This window comes from Acomys minous (genome assembly GCF_964271855.1).
Source record: "Acomys minous genome assembly, chromosome: 12".
NCBI classification, from domain to species: domain Eukaryota; kingdom Metazoa; phylum Chordata; class Mammalia; order Rodentia; family Muridae; genus Acomys; species Acomys minous.
In genome coordinates this window covers 93,838,410-93,861,901 of record NC_140493.1, presented here as the reverse complement: position 1 = coordinate 93,861,901, position 23,492 = coordinate 93,838,410, and the positions used below count along the sequence as shown (strand labels likewise).

General features: G+C 47.8%; 3 protein-coding genes across 13 annotated transcripts in view; 1 reads left to right on the top strand and 2 right to left on the bottom strand.

Moving 5' to 3' along the window:
• The first annotated feature begins 1,312 nt into the window (after positions 1-1,312).
• Positions 1,313-6,903, top strand: CCDC200 (coiled-coil domain containing 200). The gene is made up of 4 exons (XM_084750222.1): positions 1,313-3,512; positions 4,581-4,917; positions 5,322-5,365; positions 6,001-6,903. The coding sequence occupies exons 1-4, from the start codon at positions 3,423-3,425 to the stop codon at positions 6,025-6,027; spliced, it is 498 nt and encodes a 165-aa protein (XP_084606348.1). The 5' UTR covers positions 1,313-3,422; the 3' UTR covers positions 6,028-6,903.
• A 353-nt stretch (positions 6,904-7,256) lies between these two features.
• Positions 7,257-15,899, bottom strand: TMEM106A (transmembrane protein 106A). Of its 5 annotated transcripts, none has more exons than XM_084750218.1 (9): positions 15,807-15,899; positions 15,440-15,567; positions 13,991-14,217; positions 13,145-13,208; positions 11,595-11,748; positions 10,455-10,595; positions 10,300-10,343; positions 8,906-8,959; positions 7,257-8,367 (listed from the first exon to the last, which is right to left on the bottom strand). In XM_084750218.1, exons 3-9 carry the CDS (start codon positions 14,196-14,198, stop codon positions 8,247-8,249), a joined length of 786 nt encoding a protein of 261 aa, XP_084606344.1. In that variant the 5' UTR covers positions 14,199-14,217; positions 15,440-15,567; positions 15,807-15,899; the 3' UTR covers positions 7,257-8,246. The 5 variants fall into 5 exon arrangements, with proteins under 5 accessions (XP_084606344.1, XP_084606345.1, XP_084606347.1 ...); XM_084750219.1 differs by having other exon boundaries at positions 15,440-15,503; positions 15,807-15,893; XM_084750221.1 differs by having other exon boundaries at positions 13,991-14,212; positions 15,440-15,503; positions 15,807-15,893.
• Positions 15,900-16,187: 288 nt separating this feature from the next.
• Positions 16,188-23,492, bottom strand: part of NBR1 (NBR1 autophagy cargo receptor) — a 30,330-nt gene continuing 23,025 nt past the window's right edge. For 5 of the 7 annotated variants that reach the window (XM_084751362.1, XM_084751364.1, XM_084751365.1 and 2 more), the window contains 4 exons: positions 23,048-23,139; positions 22,361-22,418; positions 21,598-21,703; positions 16,188-17,569 (listed from right to left, as the gene is read on the bottom strand). In XM_084751362.1, coding sequence (XP_084607488.1) covers positions 17,396-17,569; positions 21,598-21,703; positions 22,361-22,418; positions 23,048-23,139 — 430 coding nt within the window. In that variant the 3' untranslated portion in view covers positions 16,188-17,395. The remainder of the gene's footprint in view (positions 17,570-21,597; positions 21,704-22,360; positions 22,419-23,047; positions 23,140-23,492) is intronic. The other 2 variants (XM_084751366.1, XM_084751368.1) reach the window with 2 other exon arrangements.

Here is a 23,492-nt window from a genome sequence, read left to right as displayed (position 1 = left end):
AGTGGGAGTTAACATGGCAAGGGTTGGAGGGGATTCTGGAGTAGGAGCCAGAGGGGAGGCTGAGGTTGGCAGTAGGGGTTGGGAGAGGCAGCGGGCACAGGGGAGGCAGGAGGGGAAAAGATGAGAAGGGGGAGTTAATGAGAGTTTTATGTTCTTGAAAAAACCCAATTATATTACGTGAACGTTCTTGTTTTAGTCCTAGGTGTGGGGTATGCCGGCTGCTTCAGTTGTTAACTATGATTGTCTCCTACACTAGCAGGAACGTGATCTTTGCCAGTTGCGGACAATTTAATTCTGAGAGGAGAAGGAGGAGGAAGAGGAGGAGGAGGCGGCAGCTGCTGCTCCTGGTTGCTGTTGTTGCGGTTTGAGAAGTTGGAGATGTCCTGATTTCAAAGATTGGACTTGGTCCCAAGGAACCCGATGACCCTAATCAGCAGGAAGCAGTGTAAAGGACCTACGCCCCCTCTCCCCTTCTGTCTCTCCTCCCTTGGTGCTAGGGAGTTGGAAGGAATTGGGGTGGAGAAGGGTGGTAGCTATAAGAACCCAAATAAAATAGATTAAAATAAAATATATGCCTGCTGGGTGTGGTGGCGCACACCTTTAATCCCGGCACTCGGGAGGCAGAGACAAGAAGATCTCTGTGAGTTCGAGGCCAGCCTGGTCTACAAAGGGAGTCCAGGACAGCCAAGGCTAACACAGAGAGACCCTGTCTTGAAAAAAACAGAACAGAACAAAACAAAAAAATCGAGTCCAGGATAGTCAGGACTGTTACATAGAGAAACCCTGTCTCGAAAAACCTTTAAAAAAAAAAAAAAAGGCCTACATGGGAGTTTAGTTTTGACAGTTTCTCTGAGAAGCTTTCCTCCCCATAAACACTGGCTCAGCGATTTGAAAACATTTCCCAGAATTCAAGCAGCCAGTTCCTCTCTTCTGTCTCCGTCTTTTTATTTTTATTTGAAAGATCTTTTCCTTCCAGGGGAGTGGGGTTGGGGGAGGGGAGGTAAAAAGGAAAATGGGAAGAGAAGTGAGAGGCTCTTCCATCAATCTTCCTCACTGGGCAAAACAGGAAATGAGTTCTTTTTTTGCACTTCCTCTTCTCTCATTTTCCTTTTTATTCTACCAAGATAAACATGACTGTGAAGATGAATGTCCAAGCTGGGTTTAGTGCTACAGATTTGTAACTCAACTACTTGGGATGAGGCCAGTCTGGCAGCTTAGTGAGAATGTAAGACCCCCCAAAGGGTGACCCTCACTCAAGCCTCGGGATAGCACACACCCAAAGACACACAAATGACCGTCTTGCTGCAAACACATGAGGCAGTTTATTGGCGGAGCTCCGGTTTGACACGTATCTCATGCAGGAGACAGAGGGGTCGACCCAGAAGCCCAGGAGCTTAGGGTTTATATGGGTGCGGGCGGGGGGGGGGGGGGGGGAGCGGGAAGTTTTGGTGCGCGACCACACACGATTGGTTGTTTCAAACATTTGAACATCAGCAAATTGCGGAGGCAGATCTGGGGTAAGGTCAGACTTAATCACACGGGAACAGTCCTTGGTTCCTGTTTTTCTCGGAACCCAAGGGTAGATGTTTATCTGAGCTAACGACACATCTGGTTAAACTCAAACCTGGAACATGGTGTGTGGGCCTCAAGGGGGAATTAGGCAAACACCATAAGATCGGATGAGGGGTCTTGGCTCATTACTCACTCGACCATGTCTGGTACCTGCTTCTCTCAGGAATTTGTCCTCGTGTATCCTCCCTATCTTTTACGGCCAGCCGGTCTCTGGAACACTCAATAGGCCTTTGTCTCCTAGCTCTGCATTCTTTGTGACTTATCATCTGGGACCTTGGGCTAGCATACCTGCTGACCTGCACTTTTAATGAGTCAGAGAGCTGAGAGCTCTGCTGTTCTGGTTGTTTTAATGGTAATTAAAATTTTTCTCTTTCAAGAACCTATCCCAAACTAAAACAAACAATCAATCAAACAAATAAATAAATAAAAAAGACTAGGGACACATGCCAGTGGTAGCTTAACTAGCATTCGAAGCCATTAAATCCTATTATCACTTTTTGTTTTGTTTTTGTTTTTTGAGACAGGGTGTCTATATATAGCCTTGGCTATCCTGGAACTCTCTCTGTAGACCAGCCTGGCCTTGTCACAGAGATTCTCTTGCCTCAGCCTCTTTAGTGCTGGGATTGTGGGTGTTTTTTGTTTTTTTTCTTTTTTTAAAAATTTATTATTTATTATGTATACAGTGCTCTGCCTGCTTGTACCCCTGCAGGCCAGAAGAGGGCATCAGATCACACTGAAGATGATTGTGAGCCACTGTGTGGTTGCTGGGAATTGAACTCGGGACCTATTGGAAGAACAGACAATGCTCTTAGCCACTGAGCCATCTCTGCAGACCCCTGTTCTTTTGTTTTTCAAGACAGGGTTTCTCTGTGTAATCTTGGCTGTCCTAGACTCACTTTGTAGACCAGGCTGGTCTCGAACTCACAGCGATCCACCTGCCTCTGCCTCCCAAGTGCTGGGACTAAAGGCATAAGCCACCACTGCCCGGCTGGGGTTGTGGGTGTTAAGAGAAGGGAATGTCACCTTTTTACTGAAAGGAAAAGAGCCAATAAGTCAAGGCACCGCTCCTGTCACACATCAGAGCGGGACAAGCTCTTCCAGCTTTTCACAGCTGAGTGTCCCACTTAGAAGGCGGCCGTTTTCCAAGCACAGCAGCATCCTTTACAGGACAGGCTCGGAGACGCTGAGCGGCTTGCTCAAGTTCCCTCACTTAGTAGGTGACTAAACTTGCATCTGACTCTGAAACTCAAGCGGATTCCACTCTAGACAGCTAGAATTGACAGGCTGCCCAACCCCCACCCCTCCACAGTGAAGCTGTTAGGGGTTTGCATTTCCTTTCATCTGGACTCAATGCAAACAGTTACTGGAAGAACAGTGAGAGAGAGGGGAGATGGAAGTGTGTGTGTGTGTGTGTGTGTGTGTGTGTGTATGTGTGTGTGTGTGTTGGGGTGGGGAGTACTTCCACTCAGCTTGTGAGGAGGGAAAGGGCAGCAGAGTCAGGTGCTACTGCCAGAAGCCTTTTGGCAAGTCTCTTGGGAGACGCTAGAAGAGAAAGCTGCTTAAGTTTTATCGCCAAATTGTCTCTAGGGTCCACTGAGACCCCGGGCTGAGGAGGGACTGTATCTTTTTCCTCCTCAGGACTCTGGAGGACTTACAGGCACTCCCATGAGCCTTGGGAAGCATGACCTCAACCTCCAACACTCTTGGGGGTGGTGGGTCAGTTGCCTGGGCAGTGGCCACATTGTGAGGTGGTCCGGGTCACAGGTGGTGTGGTTGTGGTGGGTGCGGTGGCATCATCCTGGGCTCTTCCTGCCCTCACACCCCACTGAGGATTCTGTCATCACACCATCATGGGTAGTGCCTACCACTGGGAGGCTCGGCGTCGGCAGATGGCTTTGGAACGGAGGAAGGGGCTGATGGAACAGAAGGAACTAGAACAGGTGCACCAGATGGCCTTGGTCCATCAGGGTACTTCATGGGAGGGGGGCAACAGTGAGTGGGGGAAGGGTGACAGACTCCCTAGGAAGTGAACTGCTAGCTGGTGAGTGCTGTTTGCTGGGGTAGGAGGTGAGCTAGCTCCTTCCTCCTGCGGTGGAGATGTGGATTATGCCCAGAGGATGTCTGTTAGAAGAGAGAGGCACACACTTTTTTCTTTTTTCTTTCTTTTTTTTTTTTTTGAGACGAAGTTTCTCTGTGTAGCCTTGGCTGTCTTGGACTCTTGTAAACCAAGCTGACTTCGAACTCACAGAGAGGCAGCCAGGCACGGCGGCGCCCTTCTGCCTGTAATCCCAGCACTCAAGAAACAGAGGCAGGAGGATCTCTGTGAGTTCAAGGCCAGCCTGGGCTACACAGAGGAACACTGTCTCGAAAAACCAAAAAAAAAAAAAAAAAAAAGAAAAAAAGAAAAAAGAAAGAAACTTGAGCTCCCTGCTCTCACTAAGCACATTGCAAGGGTTCAGGAGCGCACAGACTGGGGGCCAACAACAATGTCACACAGCATAGCTTTCAGGCCATGTACACTACTTTCAACTAGTCACTAGGAGGCTGAGGTGGGAGAATCTTTTGAGGCACAGAAGCGTCTGAAGAGTGTGACCCGGAAGCTGTCAGCCTCTCCTCTAGAGTATGGCAGAGAAGGTGGGCATTGCCATAGGCTATCAGCAGATAACACCTGAGCCTTGTAAAGTCTGGAACGGGGAACCACAAAATGGCTTCCTAGTGGAGAGTCTTCAGGGTAGGCCCAGTCTGTTCCTAGTAGATAGGGCCACTTCCTGGATATGAGCTGAGCGTGGGAGCTCAGGCATTCAAACCACACCTTGGCTACTGTGTCAGAGAATGGAAACAGCCTAGGCCCTAGCTCCAGCTTCCTAACTCCAGGGGACAGAGACACTTCTGGCAGCCTGCACTTCTTCTCTCTTGCCATCCCCCTTGCTCCACCCCGCCAGAGTTTGTCTTGCAGATGAGTGACTAGGTGAGGAGAGAGGATGTCACTTGCTGGGGTTTCTTGCTAGGCGGTAAAAAAGCAGGAAGAGAAGAAACAGCATTTTGAGACAACGTCTAAGCCACACCAGGATTCAAAACGGCCACCACCTGCACAGCCACAGGAGCAGGCGCAGCCGCAGGAGCAGGCACAGGCACAGGCACAGGCACAGCCGAAGCTGCCACAGCAGCCACAGCCACCTGGGCCAAAGCCACAAAAAGAACAAGACCCTCCCACACAGAGCACCTTCAAGGGTGGCCCCCAGAAGGCCACCCAAAGGCAAGGACCCCAGACTACACCAGCCGGGACCCAACAAGATGAACAGCAATCCTGCAGAACTCGTGGACCCCCAATCCTTCCGAGTCAAGGTGAGTGTGACACCTGGGAAGGGAGGTGGCGAGGGGAGACCCTTGTTCCCGTTTGGGCCCTGAAGTTCAGATGTTCTGTTGGCCCCTATCCTGTCCAAGCCTTCCCAGAACCCATGGCCTCTAACAGCCTAAGTGGCCTCCTGGATGGCTTTGCTCCAATCTAGGGCAGCAGAGAAGCTTCCGAATAGAGTAACAGGGAAGGCGGCAGCCTCTTTCTAGGGTGTGGCGGGGAAGGTGGGGAAGTAAAGTCTGGGACAGGGAGCCACAGGACAGCTCCCAAGTGGAGCATCTTCAGGTAGGTTCAGTCTGTGCCCTAGACCCAGAAAGGGCCTAGGCCCCCCATCCCCCCACCCCCGGCCACCCTCGCAACTGCTGGATGAGTGATTTGTGCTTTCTCTCATCAGGTGTCCAGACGGCAAGCCAGCCATCTAAATACACCCGACTCACGGTGAGAGGCAAAGGGGCCCTGGCTACATTGTGGCCCAGCTCGTGGAGGCCGAGGAGAAATTCTTAGCAGGGGGCCAGGGAGAGGACTGGCATCATTTCAAAGTCACTTTTGGGCTTTGTTTTGAAATTATTTTTGTGGGGCTGGGGACTGGACCTAGGGTCGTGTGCATGTTAGTCAAGAGCTCTACCCCGAGTCAGTGTTCTCATCTCTTCCACCCTCCTTTATAAATGTTTTTACTTGAGAGAGACACACACAGAGACAGAGACAGAGACAGAGAGCGCTGGGCGGGAAGGCAGGACCCTGTTTCCCAAGCTCTGTACCCCAGGCAAGCCTTGAACTTTGTCATCTTCCACTTCAGGCTGCCAAGTAGCTGAGATTATAGCCTTGAGCCACCAGAGCCAAACTACCAGCTGCTGATTCTTAATCAGAATATAAAGCCGGCAGGAGTGGGGGACATGGGGGACAGGCACCAAGGGCGAGGAGGATACCTGTGCACCTCCTCAGCCACTTCAGACCAAGGAGCAGCTGCTCTGCTTTCCTTCACTTCCATTCCTCAGAGGCTTAACACAATGTTCTGAAAGCAGCATACTCAGAAACAACTAACCTGTTTTGCTTCCTGTCTTTTTTTTTTTTAGTCGACCAATTACATCCAGCAATGGTGATCCAGAGATGGACTCCAAGACCCAACGATACCGATACCACAAACCAAAACCCAAAATGCAAAACCCCCAAAAACAAAACAAAAAATCCAACAAAACCAACCAACCAACCAAAAAACCTGACAGCAACCACACTTTCTTTCCAGTCAGCAACCTTTCTAGAAGGCTAGTTGGGATTAAAATCTGATTCCGGGAAAGCACCAGGAGAGAGACTGGGTCAGTTTAATGAGCACGGGATGATGGAGGGAGGGGGAAAGGACCCACAGTGGAGGTAGAGGATGGATGACAGAAGGTGAACCTGTGCTGTTTGAGGCCCAGCCCAGGGAGAATGTGGTCTTGAGCCATCACCCACTCCAAGCTTGCACCTCCCACAAGTATTATTACCACTGTTCCTCATCCAGCAGCTGACAGACGCCTCAGCTTGTTAAGGACCATTACTAGAACTGAGCTCACGCTTACTGAGATAGGGCTCGAGAAGGGAGGGGCTGCCATGCTTTTAGAACAGCAGTAGAAAAGCGGGGGTGTGGGGGTGTGGAGAGAGCACAGGTAGGGATGTTTGAGCCTTATACAATTCTGGCACTGTACTTGGTATGAGCTGTTAAACGGGTTATCCAGGATGGGGGTGAGAAAATTCAGAAAAAGAGTCAAAAAAGAGAGAATTTAGAAAATTGGGCCATGGTGCCACATGCTTGCAATGCCAGCACTAGAGAGGAGGTGGAGTTAGGTAGATACTCTGAAACTTGTTTTTTGTTTTGTTTTGTTTAAGGATAGTGCCTTTAATTCTAGCCCTGGGAAGGTAGAGACAGGCAGATCTCTGTGAGTTTGAGGCCAGCCTGGCCTACAAAGGGAGTCCAGGACAGCCAGGACTCCAAGAGAAACCCTGTCTTGAAAAAACAAAAAGCCAAAAGTTTAGTACCTAAAGAAGGTTGTGCTCTGATCCCCACGTGCGTGTGCACATGCATGCACACGCAAAATCAAATGGTTTGTGAGATGAGCACTAGCACCCTCACTTTTCTCCTTTTTCTTCAGCGCTGCTAAATACAGTTTATTTTTATTTATTTATTTATTTTTTAAAAGATTTATTTATTTATTATTGCCTGTATGTACACCTGCAGGCCAGAAGAGGGCATCAGATCACATTATAGATGGTTGTGAGCCACCATGTGGTTGCTGGGAATTGAACTCAGGACCTCTGGAGGAGCAATCAGTGCCCTTAACCTCTGAGCCATCTCTCCAGCCCTAAATACAGTTTATTGATAGACATCTTTTACATTTGGTGGTTTATACCCCTGAGTCCTGAGCTTGACCTCCCTGGGTCTCTGTTTTGTTGGTACACCTTATCCCTGGCTACTGAGGAGGCTACTGGCAACAACAGACTTCCTTCCTCTCCTTGTAGCCCCAGGCTAGTCATACAGTTCTGCTACCATTATTTCTTCGCATCCTTCTTACTTCAAATTCAGTTTTCCCCACCATGACACCTGTGTTTGCCCCTCTACCTTGTCGGAAGGGCAAAGACTAGCTTCGGCGAGCATCCTCGCTCCCCTGCAATACAGACACCATCTCTACTTGGAGTCCAGTGGGGACCTGGGAAGTTACCTGGGGTTTGGCTTCGGAGCAGTGACAGGCAAGGAAAGAAGTTCTGGCGAATCTGTCACTCTTCATAGTCAAAGGCCAGGGGACGACAGAGGCCCCCGGGGAACAGAGATGCAGAGTCTCCCCGGGAGCCCCACAGCTTTGGCCTGGTATCAACAGCATCATGCCCTACAGACTTTCCTGACACTGCCACTGGGCCTAGTCTACTGTCTGACCTACCTACCTCTGTCCACTCACATGGGCTCTGGATTGTGGGCCTTGAAACTTTGCTTTAATAAATACCTCTTCAGATGACTCTGCCTTTCATCTAGGCCAGATGGCCATCACCATCACTGTCACGTGACCAAAAGCAGATAGCACAGGAGAACATTTATAGTACTTAAAAAGCCAAGTCAGATCTTCCTCAACACATACCATGGGTAAGATCCATCAGAAGTGAGTCCCGGGTTCTGAGGAGGCAGGGGTCTATGACATTGTCATAGAAGCTCCACGTCCTAAGGGGGTCAGGGAAAGGCGCGGCAAAGCAGGACTTTTCCCTCAGCAAAGTCATTATGGTCCTTCCTTGTTCTCCACGGAGTTGAGCTGCAGAGCAGCTGGTAGGTGCCTGGCGTACAGGGGCAGCTGACAGGTCAGGCTGGGCAAGGGAGCTGCAGGTGGGGCGCTGACATGTTTTCCCTGCAGTCCACGTATTCGAAGCTCTCAAAGGGCAGCTGCTGTGGGTGGCTCAGGTAGGAGCAGGTCAGAGACCCCCTGGAGAGGAAGTAGGGCTTGTTGCAAAGTCTGGGAGGGAGGGGACAAGCTTTGGCTGTTTCTACTTGTGTGAGGCTGGCTCCCTAGGCCCTCCCTCCCACTTCTTTCTGCTCCCTGCTCTGTCAGGGCACTGTGTGTCCATCCCGTGTTCTGGAAGCTCCAGACAGGGCTCATAAGCATGGCAAGGTTGGGACCAGGCACCAGACTTACTATTCTCTGGAGCTAAAAAAAGACTCATGATGCCAGTTACCACAAACTCTTTCTCTACCTCATGAAATGCAACTGAGGTGAGCCTGAACCAGGAGGGGGGGGCGGTCAGGAGTTCCACACCAGACTTTTTTTTTTTTTTTTTTTTTTTTTTTTTTTTTTTTTTTTTGGTTTTTCGAGACAGGGTCTCTCTGTGTTAGCCTTGGCTGTCCTGGACTCACTTTGTAGACCAGGCTGGCCTCGAACTCACAGCGATCCACCCGCCTCTGCCTCCCGAGTGCTGGGATTAAAGGCGTGCGCCACCACGCCCGGCTCTCCACACCAGACTTACTGGATATTCAAAAGAATATGATGGACTCTGACTTTCAGCAACGTACAGATTTTGCTGAGGGAGAGAGAGAGAAAAAAAAAAAAGAACAAGTGAGCTTTGTTTCACAGAGAGCAATGGTCAGGAAACGCAAAGAGATTTACAAGTCACAATTCAACATGGTTTTCTTGCTTCCCCATCAGGGGCTTCCAAGATACCACTCTGTTTTTTTTTTTTTTTTTAAAGATTTTTTATTTATTATGTATACAGTGCTCTGCCTGCATGTGGACCTGCAGGCCAGAAGAGGGCATCAGATCACATCATATATGGTTGTGAGTCACCATGTGGTTGCTGGGAATTGAACTCAGGACCTTTGGAAGAACAGCCAGTGCTCTTAACCTCTGAGCCATCTCTCCAGCCCCAAGATGCCACTCTTTAGTGTTTTGTTTTTGTTTTGTTTTGTTTGTTTTTGTTTTTCGAGACAGGGTTTCTCTGTGTAGCCTTGTCTGTCCTAGGCCCACTTTGTAGACCAGGCTGGCCCTGAACTCACAGCGATCCACCTGCCTCTGCCTCCCACCGCCCTGGTCAGGATGCCACTCCTACTTAACCCTTTATCCTCTAAGATGAGCCTGGCCATCTGGCCACCCATGTTCTTGGCCCATGTACACACACACATCGGCCTCTCCCACGGCAGAAAATTATTATTCCGTGGAGAGTCAGAGTCCAAGTCACATAAAGATTAACAAAATTCCACCCCATTATTCTAATCTAGGTCCAAACAGGAAGAGGCTGTGGACTTTTACCCTTGCATATTGCAGTCCTAGTCACAAGGGGCAGTCCTGAGTATGAAGCAATCAAGAAACCAGGAATCAGAAAAATACATTTCAGGGCCAGGTGGTGGCAGTGCACATGCCTTTAATCCCAGCACTCAGGAGGCAGAGGCAGGTGTATGTGAGTTTGAGGCCAGCCTGATCTTCAGAGTGAGTTCCAGGACAGCCAAGGCTACACAAAGAAACGCTGTCTAGAAGAACCAAAAATAAATAAATAAATAAATAAATAAATAAATAAATAAATAAATAACTTGCTGGGAGGTGGTGGCATGTACCTTTAATCCCAGTACTAAGGAAGCCGAGGCAGGTGGTTCTCTGTGAGTTCCAGGACAGCCAGGGCTCCACAGAGAAACCCTGTCTAGAAAAATAAAAGCAAAACCAAACACAACATTTAGTGCGTGGTTAGGCACACTGGAGTCATGGCGTATGTGTGGGTGTCAAAAGGACAACTTGTGGGAGTAGGGTTCTCTTTCTCTTCCTCCCACACAAGACTGGAAGATCAGACTGAGGTCATGGTGGCAAATGCCTTCAGCTCACCAGCCCCTCAGTGGCTATTAACTAGGAGAGAAGAGAACAAAGGGTACTCACTAAGTGTTTTCATCCAAAATCCTGCTGGCAACTTCATAAGGCATCTGTCAGTCAGAGAGGGGCACGTGATTAGCCGCACCTCAGGCTGTCCTCTCTCCATTACCTCATCCATCCACACACCTGTAAGCAGGGCTGGCCAGGGACAGGGAAGTTACCTGCTCACTGGCCAAAGGGCCGATGTGCAGGTGGAGGCTGCTTTTAACCTGGCCTACCACAGACGTCAGGTGGAGCACCTCGGCCGTGAGCTGTGTGACCGTGACAGGATAGAAGTTGCTGTTGGAGATGTTCAACATGTTCTGGAGATGACGGCAAGGGGAAGACATGGTGAGGGCGGCTCCCCTTCAGAGGGAAGAAGGCAAGCAGCTGCAGAAAGAAGCCTAGCTCTTTGGCCCGAGTCTCATCCTACCCATTTGAACCTCAGGTACAAAGGACTCTGAAGGCTCCTAATGACAAAGGTCACCTTTAACACATGACATTAAGCCTGGGTCCTGTAATGCACCCCCGACTGTCCCAGTTACTGTGGAGACTGAGAGGGATCACTTGAACCCAGGAACTTAAGACCAACTTTGAGTAACAAAATGAGAGCCTATCAATCAATCAAAGTTAGCTGGCTCAGTATCTAGTTTTTCTTACTCTTTTTTGGTTTTCAAGACTGAGTTTCTCTCTACAAAGCGAGTCCAGGACAGCCAAGGCTATACAGAGACACAAACAAACAAACAAACAAACAAAAAGACTGAGTTTCTCTGTGTAGTCCTGACTGTCCTGGAAGTCACTCTGTAGACCAGGCTGGTCTTGAACTCACCTGCCTCTGACTCCCAAGTGCTGGGGTTAAAACGTGTGTGCCACCTCCCTGCCTGGCCAGTTGTGTTTCTTTAGTGATTTACTTATTTTTACATTATGTGCACTGGTGTTTTGCCTGCACTGCATGCAGCTCTGTGTGAGGGTATCAAATCACTTGACCCTGGATTAAAGACAGCTGTGAGCTGTGGGTGCTGGGAATTGAGCCCAGGTGCTCTGGAAGAGCCAGCCAGTGCTCCTAGCCCCTTGGCCAGTTTTATCCTGCTCCATCTTTCTCCATATTTTCTGGACATCCTTATTCTTCCCTATGACTGATCTGGTCCAGATTCTGACCCTTCAGCACGTGGAGTCCCAATCCCACACAATCTACTATGGAGCCCATGGCACTTCTCAGCATCTTCTGCACGCCACAAGGCCCTTGGTCTCTACACCTTACGCTACAGGAGGTGCTTTGGAGAAGAAGGCAGGAGCGGAAATGAGGAGCAGCTTCCACCTACCGTCATGTTGAGGCGTATATGAGTTTCATCAAAGGCCACCGTGGAGGAGTTGAGGCCTATAGGATGCACGACGATGGACCGCGGATACAGGAAAAAGATGGTGAGGGAGAAAGTCAGCAGGCAGATGGTCACCGCCAGGAACACGGAGAGCTTCCTGTGTGAACGCAGGCCCCAGGGATGGAGGAGAGAAGTCTGAACACCAGAGACCTGAGGGGGACTCAGACCCTCCTCTCCAGACAAGTGGCTTTCTCTTGCACACAGTCTGACACCTGCACACTTAGCTCTCTGCGGTTCAGCACAGGGTTGGGAGGCAGGCAACCTGGCTTCCATTCCCAGCTCTCTGTCCCCACTGACCGAAGGCTGAGTGGCACTACTTGACCTCTTCAAAAGCACAGCCTGTCTGTAAAGTGGGGCTACTTATATATATTTCATTATATCTATACCTGTTTCATATATGGGCCAACAGAGGAAAAATAATTAATCGCTGTTCCTGGCACACAGCAAGACCAGTCATGGTGGCTCCTGCCTTTAATCCCAGCACTCAGGGAGGCAGAGGCAGGCAGATCTCTGTGAGTTTGAGGCCAACCTGGTCTACAAAGCAAGTCCAGGCTAGCCATGGCTACAGAGAGAAACCCTGTCTCAAAAACCAAACCAAACAACAAACAACATGGGACAACATGTTCCTTCCTGGAAGGATTTGAACAGTCATGAAATGACCTCAGTGATATCTACTATGAACTATGCTGCCTTTTTTTTTTTTTTTTCCGAGACAGGGTTTCTCTGTGTAGCTTTGGCCATCTTGGACTCACTTTGTAGACCAGGCTGGCCTCGAACTCACAGCGATTCACCTGCCTCTGCCTCCCGAGTGCTGGGATTAAAGGCATGCGCCACCACGCCCGGCTTATGCTGCCTTTTTATGGGCGATGATATTTCAATATATGTTGCCTACATTGTGAGACAAGGGTAATTAGCAAAACTATAACATTTATCTTCCTTTTTTTGTTTTGTTTTGTTTTGTTTTGAGACAGGTTTTTTCTGTGTAGCCTTGACTATCCTGGACTTGGGCTTTTTTTTTTTTTTTTTGGTTTTTTTTTGGTTTTTCGAGACAGGGTTTCTCTGTGTAGCCTTGGCTGTCCTGGACCACTTTGTAGACCAGGATGGCCTCAAACTCACAGCGATCCACCTGCCTCTGCCTCTCGAGTGCTGGGATTATAGGCGTGCGCTACCACGCCCAGCTCATTGTTGTTTTTTTGAGACAGGGTTTCTCTTTGTAGCCTTGGCTGTCTTGGAACTCACTTTGTAGACTAGGCTGACCTTGAACTCAGAGATTTGCCTGCCTCTGCCTCCCCGAGTGCTGGGATTAACCGTGTGCACTACCACAGCCCGGGACACCATCATTCTTAAACAAGTACAATCCTTGGGGGACATGAAGGTAGCATAAGTTTGAGCACAGTGAGACTTGGGCTTTCTGGATGAAAAGCAATGGGGGAAAATCAGGTGATCAAACAGGGGAGATAGGTGAGGCAGCCCTAGGAATATATGAAGCTCACGTGTGTCTGGGCTTCAGCCTTTGGTCTCCGTAAGGGATGAGGGCTACCAGCTGCTTCTCTAGGCCTGCAGAGGGAAAGAGGGCGAGAGAGAATGCTAAGACGTGTCTGTGACAAATATCCCCTGTGCCAGCCTCTCCCCCCACATGCCGCCACTCCATTGAGCAGTGTCAGATGCATGCTGCCTCTGTCTCATAGCAGGACTGTGTGCATGAATAGGGCACCAGAATCTCTCATTACAGGTGGTTGGGAGCCACCATGTGGTAGCTGGGAATTGAACTTAGGAAGTGCAACCAGTGCTCTTAACCTCTTAGCCATCTCTCCAGCCCTGGTAGCTCACTTTCAACTAGAAAAGGAGTGTGACCTCCATTACCAGGTATGAAGAAACATTAAGTTACTAGCAAGTCAGAGGTACCCCACTCCTTTGGAAAGGTAACTTAAAAAAATTTTTATTAATTATATACACAGTATTCTGCCTGCACAGCAGAAGAGGGTACCAGATCTCATTATAGATGGCTGTTGCGCCACCACGATGTTGTCTGGAAATTGAACTCAGGGCCTCTGGAAGAGGAGCCAATGCTCTTAAGCTCAGAGCCATCTCTCCAGCCCTGGAAAGATAACTTTTAACTTCCTGGAGCCTAAGACACTATCGTGAGGGACAAAGGGCTGAGAAACTTTCCTCTAGGAACTGAGGAATAGAACTACGGCAGGATCTGATATTTCTCCTTGGCCGGTCTGAGACTGAGAGAGTATGAACTGGCCTTGTCCACCTACTCCAGGAGATGCAGAGGGTCAGGGCTGGAGCCCTCCCTGGTTTCCAGGATATTCCCAGAGTCTTGGGCTACTCACCTTGGGGGATTTCCCCATTGCCTTGGCAGGTAGGACAAGTCACAAAGCTGGTACCAGCAGCCCTTTCATAAGGCACACTCTTGTGTAGTGGCTTGCTGCTACCAGTGCTCAAGTAGTTGGAAGCCTTGCTGGCACTGGCTGCTTTGTCAGGCAGGATCTGCTTCTTCTCATCCTGCTGAGAGCTGAGCTGGGAGAACGTCTTACCCATAGTTCAGCGAGATTCTTCGCTAATGAGAAATAAAACAAAGTTCAGTGCTATTAGTCTGTTAGCACTGGTGTCAGACATAATTCTGTTTTTAAGTTTTCAAGACTGGCAAGAAGCTTTACCATAACCTATGCAAGCTTTAGTTTAGGGAAGAAAGATTTGGATGGTGCCTTAGATTCCGCCCCCCCTACTCCCACCCCACCCCCCACCCCCCGCCCCAGACAGGGTTTCTCTGTGTAGCCTTGGCTGTCCTGCACTCGCTTTGTAGACCAGGCTGGCCTGGAACTCACAGCAACTCTGCCTGTCTCTGGAATGCTGGGATTAAAGGCGTGCGCCACCACACCCAGCTTTTTTCTTAATTTTTTAATACGTTCAACTCAGGAAAAAAAAAAAAAAAAAGAAACAAAGAAAAGCAGAAGTAATTTCACTTTAAGGGACTTCCATACATGAAAGTAGTTTTTTGTTTTTGTCTTTTCCGAGACAGGTCTGTGTTAGCCTTGGCTGTCCAGGACTTGCTTTGTAGTCCAGGCTGGCCTTGAACTCACAGCAATCTGCCTGCCTCTGCTGGGATTAAAGGCGTGTGTCACTGTGCCCAGAGAATGTAGAATATTTTTTACAAGGTAAGCTTAACTGTCATTTATTTCAAAGAAAGGGAAGCTGGTTAGGACTGGGACTGGGAAGCACAGCAGTCGCAGGGTCCCTTTTGTCCTCCCTAATCAAGTTACTACTCTGTAGGGATCTAAGAGCGCCAGGGCAGAAATGCTTGGGAGTATAGAAGGCCGGTTTCCATTCTAGAGTCTGGCCAAAAAAGCAGGGCTTCTTTGTGGTAGAAAGAAATTCCTCCACACTCCTTGGTAAGAGGTCAGAGCTGTGGCTGAGAATCCTTGTGAAACGGGACTGGGCGGGAGCCTAAATCTCTTCCTGGCTTTCTGAAACATCTGAGTGTTCATTAGGAAAGATCAAGACTAAATCTGAAGGCCAGCGCAGAGTGGGAGGCTAGCACTCGGGAGGCGGTGGCAGGTGGATCCCTGTGAGTTCGAGGCCAGCTGGATCTACAAAAAAAAAAAAAAAAAAAAAAAAAAAAAAAAGAGAGAGAGAGAGTCCAGGACAGCCAAGTGAAACCTCGTCTCTGCTGTAGGTATTGGGAGAAGACTAAATTTGAACTTTCCCCCAAAGCCCCGAGTAGTGGCTGGAATGAAATAGCTCTCAGACCTTCCTGGGCTAAAATAAAGATCCTTACTCACCTGGTTTAGGGCTGGGATTCCAAGCTCTTCTCAACTGCAAGACTGGATTTTCTGGACCGCTCCTCTGGGGAGAAGGGCGGGGAAGGTGGGTAGGTGGGGGAGGGCGATCAGCTCCTTTCAGCGGAAACCTGAGAAGAGTTTATGTGCCGCAAGTAGGGAGCAGGGATTCTTGCCTTCCGGGAGGGTCAAGACGCCGCTGTACTATAGGACCCCCCCCCCCATGGGCCATCATGTGGGAGGGATTTAAAATCCCACCACACTAGCCGTTAGAATTTCGGCACTGTGCGTTAGGCGCTTAGAAAGCCCAAACATCTCTGGACTCTTGCTTTGTGAAGGGTAAGGAGATGGGGTCCTTGGAGCGCCTTACCCGATGGAGATGACGCCCTCAGCATAATCGAAACTGCAGGGAGCTGCGAGCTTGTGAGCTCGAAGTCCAAGCCAGGCTAGGCCCCGCCCCTCGCCCCCCCCCCCCCCCCCCCGCTTTGACCCGCACGCGCCGCTGGAACACCCTTCCGGCTTTCACAGGACAGATGCAAAGACTATGTATGCTATTTCAAGGACCAACTAGCCCAGGCAAGCGTTTCAAAGAACATTTATTCACAAGTAATTGGCTATGCACAACGGAACGAACGACTAGACCGAGATGGTCAAGACAGGTCCAACTCCAAATCCACCTAATTACCCCACACCAAGTGGCTCTACCCCCTACCCCAAGAAAACGTTTTAAATAATAAACAACCTGGTTGGCTTGCAGTTTGAATTATAGTTTATTTAGAAGCATTCATGAGTTAGACTGTAAATAAACAGATTATGAGTAATTAAAATTTCCATTTATTATAAATACCAACTAAGTTAAATAATACTATTTTAACTATCCTTCCCCTTTAAGTGGGGGCCCAGATTCTTTCTCTGAAACTCTTACCATGAATAAGTCTTTAGTGTTTTGTTACCTCTTCAGCACCCCCTGTACCCAAAGCTCCCTTTTATAAACTAGAACGCTGAAAGCAAGCTTCTTCCCATTTAGCCTAACGGTAACCTAACCTTTCGGCAGGTTAGCCCCCAACCACTACTTCCTGTTCTCTAGGGCTGCACATCCCAGAAGGGGATTACAAACCTTCGTGAAGTCCCCAGCATTTCTGTGTCCCCTCCCCGACACTGGAACCTTACTGAGAAGAATCTCTGCACATACCTTATCTCTCTAAGACCTGCTGTGACAGTCAGAGAAAGGGCAACTGTTAAATCTCTCTTCCCTTTACCTAACAGGCAGGTTCCCCCTCTTGGGTTCTCAGAATATCTCACACTACCTAGGATTTTTCCTTAAATAAAACTTTATGCGAAATTACTTCAACAGACACTGCTCAACAGGTGCTGGTGGGCTAACTAGCATGTTCTTCGGTGCTTGCAGGCTCTGCCACGTGAATACACAGCTATACCTCTGGGGTCCTCTGAAAGCAAAGTGTTACTACTTCTTGCAGGGATATGACTTTCTTGATCTGCTGTCCTTTAAGGTCACGTAGCTATGAAGCTTGGGGTTGGTTATAGAAATTAGGAGGATACCTCTTGAAAACATTCAAGGTTAATCTTTAGAAAACAAAAAAACCCAAACTAACATTTAACAGCCCATTAAAACATCCACATGAACCAAAGGTAAATACTCAACTTCAATATAAGCAGAAGGAAAAGCGGCCTACAGAAGTCCAAGTTACACACTTCCACGTGCCGCACGTCAGCTGAAAACTGTTCCTATCAGTCATCCCATTTCTAAAGTAAAAATTTAAGTTCTGGCCTTTGATTTGCTCTGAAAAATACTGTAACAGGTTTTGTTTTGACAATTCAGTGACGCTCGATATAGATTCATCAGACTAAAAAACAAGCAAGGGCTTCCACCCACACCTCAGTGACAAAAGAGATAATCATCTCTGAGCGGCAGGCAGTTATTTAATACAATATCGGTCCTCAATAGCGGTGGGTGTACCAATCGTTGTTGTTGACTTGAAGGAGCTCTGTCACAACCTGCAGGATATTGTAATTGTGTTTTCTCAGCAGCCTTAGGTTCAGTTGCCTGTCGCAGAATCCCATTTCAAAGAGGTGGGCCATCAGGGCTGCTGTCTGATCTTCAGCAGTGATGGGCTGTGCAAAGACAAGAAGCAGACATTTTCTGTATAATTTAACTGCTTATCTTGCAAATCTTTGTATGTTATACTGTCATCCTAGCCTTTCCTTACTTATTCTAAATGTTAGGTAATTAGATGCAAGGGTACAGCTTTCCTGTCTCCCTAACAAGCCAACTGGGTCCATAATGCTTCTGGCTGAAGGGGGTGGGGGTGGGGGTAACAGAGCAGAACATTTCAGAGGACTTTCTGAAAGCAACATCAGGCACAGTGGCTCATACCTGTGATTCCTCTGGGGGCTAGCCTGGGCTAGAGTGAGACCTTGTGTCCAAACTCTAAACAAATAAAACCCACCCATTCTTCAGCCAAGTAAAAGTTGAAGGGCAAGATGAAAAGCCCTGAAGACTCTGTTAACTAATTGTGGTGACGGTGCAAATATGAGCAAGAAAGTTCCTGAAGATGGCATGGGACATGAAACTTTACCAGATATACAAAGAAGATGGATACAGAATTGGGAAATTACATCTTGGGCAGTCCTTTTGATTTTTTAACCCCAAAGCAGAAGTGATCTTATTAAGAGGAAGCTAACACCCATATAAGAAAACCTCCCTCCCCCCCTTTTTTTTTGCTTTTGCTTTTTTCGAAACAGGGTTTCTCTATGTAGCCTTGGCTGTCCTGGACTCACTTTGTAGACCCGCCTGCCTCTGCCTCCCGAGTGCTGGGATTAAAGGCGTGCGCCACCACGCCCAGTTCTTTTTTTTTTCTTTATTTTTTTTTCCTTCCTTTTTCAAGAAAGGGCCTCTCTCTAGTCCTGGTTGTCCTAGAACTCACTATGTAGATGCCTCTGCCTCACATGTGCGGCTTTGCCACTGAGCCTGAGCTCTAGTCCCTTCCTGCGTATTCAAAGTAGCCCAGCCCACAGCCTTGGCAGCGTCAGTTATTTGTACTTTGCATTCTCTCTCTGTTGTTCTTCTAGATAGGGTTTCTCTGTGTAAAGCCCTAGCTGTCCTGACACTCTGTGCACCAGTCTAACTTTGAACTCACAGAGAGCCCAAGTGTCTCCCAAGTGCTGAGATTGAAGGCGTGTGCCACCATGCCGGGCACACCTTTTTACCTTTACCAGTTCAGCAACCTTTCCTGTCAGCAGCAATAACACACTTCGCTGCTAAGCTTGCTGAAGCCAAGTCTCTCTATTTATAAAGACCTCCTTCTGCCTTATGTAGACTAGTGTTTACCTTCTTTCTCCCATGTAGCAACAGGAAAGTAAGGCATACTTGAACTGTCAAATTCCTCACCACTGAGCCACAGCTCTCTGCAGCATTTAGCACTGTCTACTGTCCCCTTACGAACTTCTCCAAGTCCCAGCAGTGGCCCTGTTTTCCTCTAAGTTTTGTTTTAGTAGGAATGCCACTGCCTTGATCCTTAAAAGGCTGCTTCTGCCTTCTCAATTTTTTCCTGGATAATCTCATCCAATCACACAGTGCCTGCTAGAACTGGTATCTTAAGCTTCAGCCTCAGGCCAAACCTCTCCCCTGTGAGGGCAGTGTACACATCCTACTGTACTCTGGATGCCTTTACTTTTAACCTGGATAAGTTGTAAACCCAATACTAAGCAAAACCAACAAGATTTACTCCTACCCAAATGGTAAGCTGTGTCCCTCCCTTCACCCCCAGGCATTAGTTACATGTTGTTATATGTGTGTGTGTATGTGTGTGTGCATGCTGTGCAGTGCTCATGTGGACATCAGAGGACAACTCATGAGTCAGTACTCTTCTTCTGTGATGAAGGTCCCAGGGATTAGAACAGAAGTGGTCAAGGCTTGGCAGCAAGCACCTTTCCTCACTGAGCCATCTCACTGGCCCTACTTTCTTCTTGTAACACATAGTACTGGGTACCTAAGTTAAAGCCAGATTTATCCTCCAGCTCTCTTTAATCCATCACTGACAAGCCCCAACATTCCTCCCTCCCCCCTTTTTCAAGATTTATTTATTTTTTTATACAATGTTCTCCCTGCATGTGAGGGAGGCCAGCAGGCCATAAGAGGGCACCAGATCTTAATATAGATGGTTGTGAACCACCATGTGGTTGCTGGGAATTGAACTCAGAGCCTTTGGAAGAGCAGCCAGTGCTTTTAACTTCTGAGCTATCTCTTTTATATTAATGGAGTTGTGGTGCCACATACCTTTAGTTCCAGCACTCAAGAGCCAGGTGGATTTCTATGAGTTCAAGGCCAGCTTGGTGTACACAGTGACAGCCAGGGCTCTTTAGAAACTGTTCCAAAGTCGGGTGAGGTGGCGCACGCCTTTAATCCTAGCACTTGGGAGGCAGAGGCAGGCGGATTGCTGTGAGTTCGAGGCCAGCCTGGTCTACAAAGTGAGTCCAGGATGGCCAAGGTTACACAGAGAAACCCTGTCTCGAAAAACAAAAACAACAAAAACACCCCAAAACAGAAACTGTTCCAAAGACAAAACAAACAAACCCAAAACCACACAACAACAACAAAAAAACCTTTCTATGCCTTAAAATAAAACCCCAGCACTTACAGTTGGCCTTTTCACTTCTAACTCCTCTCTTCAGATCAGATTCATTGTCCAGTCATGTTCAACTCTTACTAGCTAGCTACTCTATTCCATTTTTCTTTTCTTGGTTCTTTGAGATAAGATTTCTCTCCAAGGAGAGACTGGATACCCTATGAGCATATACAGGGGGAGGAGGTCCCCATCAGACACAGACATAGGGGAGGGGAGTAGGGGGGAAGTGGGAGGAAGGGAGGAATGGGAGGATACATGGGATGGGCTAACAACTGAGATGTAATATGAATAAATTAATTAAAAAAAAAATCTCTGTGGAGCCCTGGCTATCTTGGAACTCACTCGAACTGAGATCTGCCTGCCTCTGCCTTCTGAGTGCTGGGATTAAAGGCGTGCACCACCACTGCCTGGCTCTATTCCATTTTTCAAAGGAGAGGACAAAACCCTGCAACTTGCTTACTAAGCAAGAGATCTGCCATCGCTAAACTATATCTGTAACCTTTTAAAAATTTCATATTTCTTAATTTTTTTAATTTAAATTAAAATTTAGAATTTAAAATTTTAAAATTAAAATAGAAATTTAAAAATTTCTCAAAGTTTAAGAAAAGTTTTAAGGGGGCTAGAGAAATGGCTCAGAGGTTAAGAGCAGTTGCTGTTCTTCCAGAGGTCCTGAGTTCAATTCCCAGGAACCACACGGTGGCTCACAACCATCTGTAATATGATTTTTTTAAAAAAAGATTTGTTTATTTATTTATTTATTTACTGCATATGAGTGCTTTATCTGCAGAAGAGGGCATCAGATCACATTATAGATGGTTGTGAGCCACCATGTGGGTGCTGGGAATTGAACTCAGGACCTCTGGAAGAGCAGGTGGCGCTCTTAACCACTGAGCCATCTCTCCAGCCCCTGTAATATGATTTAATGCCCTCTTCTGGTGTACATGAAGACAGTGTACTCATATAGATAAAATAAATAAATCTTAAAAAAAAGAAAGAAAGAAAAAAGAAAAGTTTTCAGTATGAGCCCATGAACTTGCAATCTTTCTGCCTCCTGAGTGGGTGGGACTACAGGTGAGAGCTACCAGCATTAAAATACTCTTTCCTGGGGCCCACTTGCTTTGTTCTGTAGGCCTCAGTTCAGACAGTAACATCCAGGAAGCCTGGCTCCACCTCCTGGGTGGGGACACTCCATCTGTTGGACTGCACTGGCACTGTGTCTTGCCCAGTACTGGAATGTGCATGCTTTGCCATGTGTGTCTTATGTACCTTGTAGTACCTGAACTTTGAACAGGAACTGTGCATGTGGTAGGTCTTTCCACAAGTCTTAGGTTCTTTTCCTTTTCTCCCCAGAGTAACTTGATTAAAAAGATAGGAAATGGCAGGGCTATGTGTTCATCAAAGACAATGTCTACATATAGTCCATGCCATATAAATTGCCAATCCAGACAGAAAGACATTGCCATTTGCACTGGTGACTTAGGGGCTGAAGTTAAGGAAAAGAAACCACGCACTGACCTGTGCAGTGACTGGTGGCCCAGAAAATAGGGCCTTGTACGCAGAGGCAGCAACAGACAAAGCCCCCTTCACCAGTCCTCCAGCAATGCTGCTCCCACTGTGGTGCCTACAGAGGAAAACCAAATTATCTCCCCAAGTAAAGTCATGACCTTACAAGATAATGTGGGTGCTAATCTTCAAAGAAAAGTGAGGTATCCTTAAGAAGAAAAAAATCAGATGTCAAAAGAGACTGAACTGTTTTCATAGCCACAGATCCTGGTTTGATGTAGGGCTCTGGCTCAGCTGGCACAAGACATGAGTACTGCAGAAAACACACGCCCTAGTTCCCATGCCAACTTTCCATCCCAGCTCAAAGTCAGTGTGGCCACGGGCACACTGGGATGTCAGCAATCTGTCTGCGAATCTCAGAGAAAATCTGTCAAAGGAAATGTGATTTTTTTTCTGGATACTGATCTGAGATGACAGGGACCAGAGAGGCAGCTGTATCTAAGAAAAAATGGCCAAGATCCACCTTGGACTTGACCTTCCTGTGTTCTTGGGCACTACAGGTGAGGTGAACTTTACTGTAGTTTTTTCTTGTCTGGAATGTGAAAACACTTAGGCATAAGCTTTAGCTCTCTGTCCAGCGGTGCTCAAAAGCTTCAGGAGTAAGAACAAGGGGAAATGAGGGCGCTCCTTCCTGGGCTCTGTGAGGCTCAGCTAAGCAGAAGCAATGCTGGGGTGGCCACCTGCTTCTCAAGAAGAGACTTCACAAGGTCATTACCTTGAGTGGTCACAGCTCCTCTGTCTGCTGTTTATGAGTCCTGATGAGCCTCTGGGCTCTAAAAGCAAAAGAGCCCGGTGGTTAGCTACAGCATCCACAAGCCTAGTGCCTCCCAACTCAGCAAAGCTATCATCGAGGCAGTCGGCAAGTTAATCAGGGTGTCTGTCTCATGTCCTTTTCCTCCTCCTTCTAAGTTTCAGAAAGTTCTGTGGATGGTTTAAGTAATTGAGAAAGACAAACTGTCTAGAAACGCTATACAAGAGGACATCATTGAGTTTAAAAAAAAAAAAGGTCTATAATCTTATTACACTGGTGCATTAGTTCTGACTTAGTTTTAGGCTTGGCAATTTTAGGAAGTGAAGCGACTGTGAGGACCCACTTACTACTTCACAGTGCTACTGTCTGATTACTCAAATAAGGGGGCGGGCCACAGGCATCACAAACTGGTGAGGAAAGGCAGAACTGGAGCTGGAACCTACGCTGGCCCTTTCCACCACAGCGCAACACCTATGTCCTAAGGTCTCCATTTATACTTAAGGGAGTAGACACACAGCATGAGGGAGGAGCACAGAAAAACAGAAAGTCCCTAAACAAGGTCAGGAATCACAAGGGCAGAGAGCCTGCTGATAGCTGGTTTCCACTGGAAAGGGGCAAAGGAAGGGAGATGAAGACCAAGCTCATCATTACCTCCTCTGATCTGATCAGGGGCAGAAGCAACGTCTTGGATGGTAACTGGCGAATCCACTTCTGGGGACGCAAACTGAACACAAGGGGAGCTCCTTTAGAAAGAAACAATATTGGAAGTAAGTTGAAAAGCAGCACAGCAGTGGTAGGAAAACAGTCAACAGCGCAGCAGTGCCGGACTCTCTGCAGGCTTTGCAATTCTGATCCCTGTCAGTGTGAATTGGGCAACGTGGTCGGAGGGACTGCATTCTACTCTGATTTCCTCTCTAGGCACAATCCAGCTAGAAAGACTGGCTTCACTCAGGACACTTCTCTCTCATCAACTGGTGCTACTAGAGGGATATGTCTAGCTTCCTGAGTGGTTAATTATATTCAGGGCTCCCACATTTTTTTTTTTTGTTTTTTTGAGACAGGGTCTCTCTGTGTAGCCTTGGCTGTCCTGGACTCA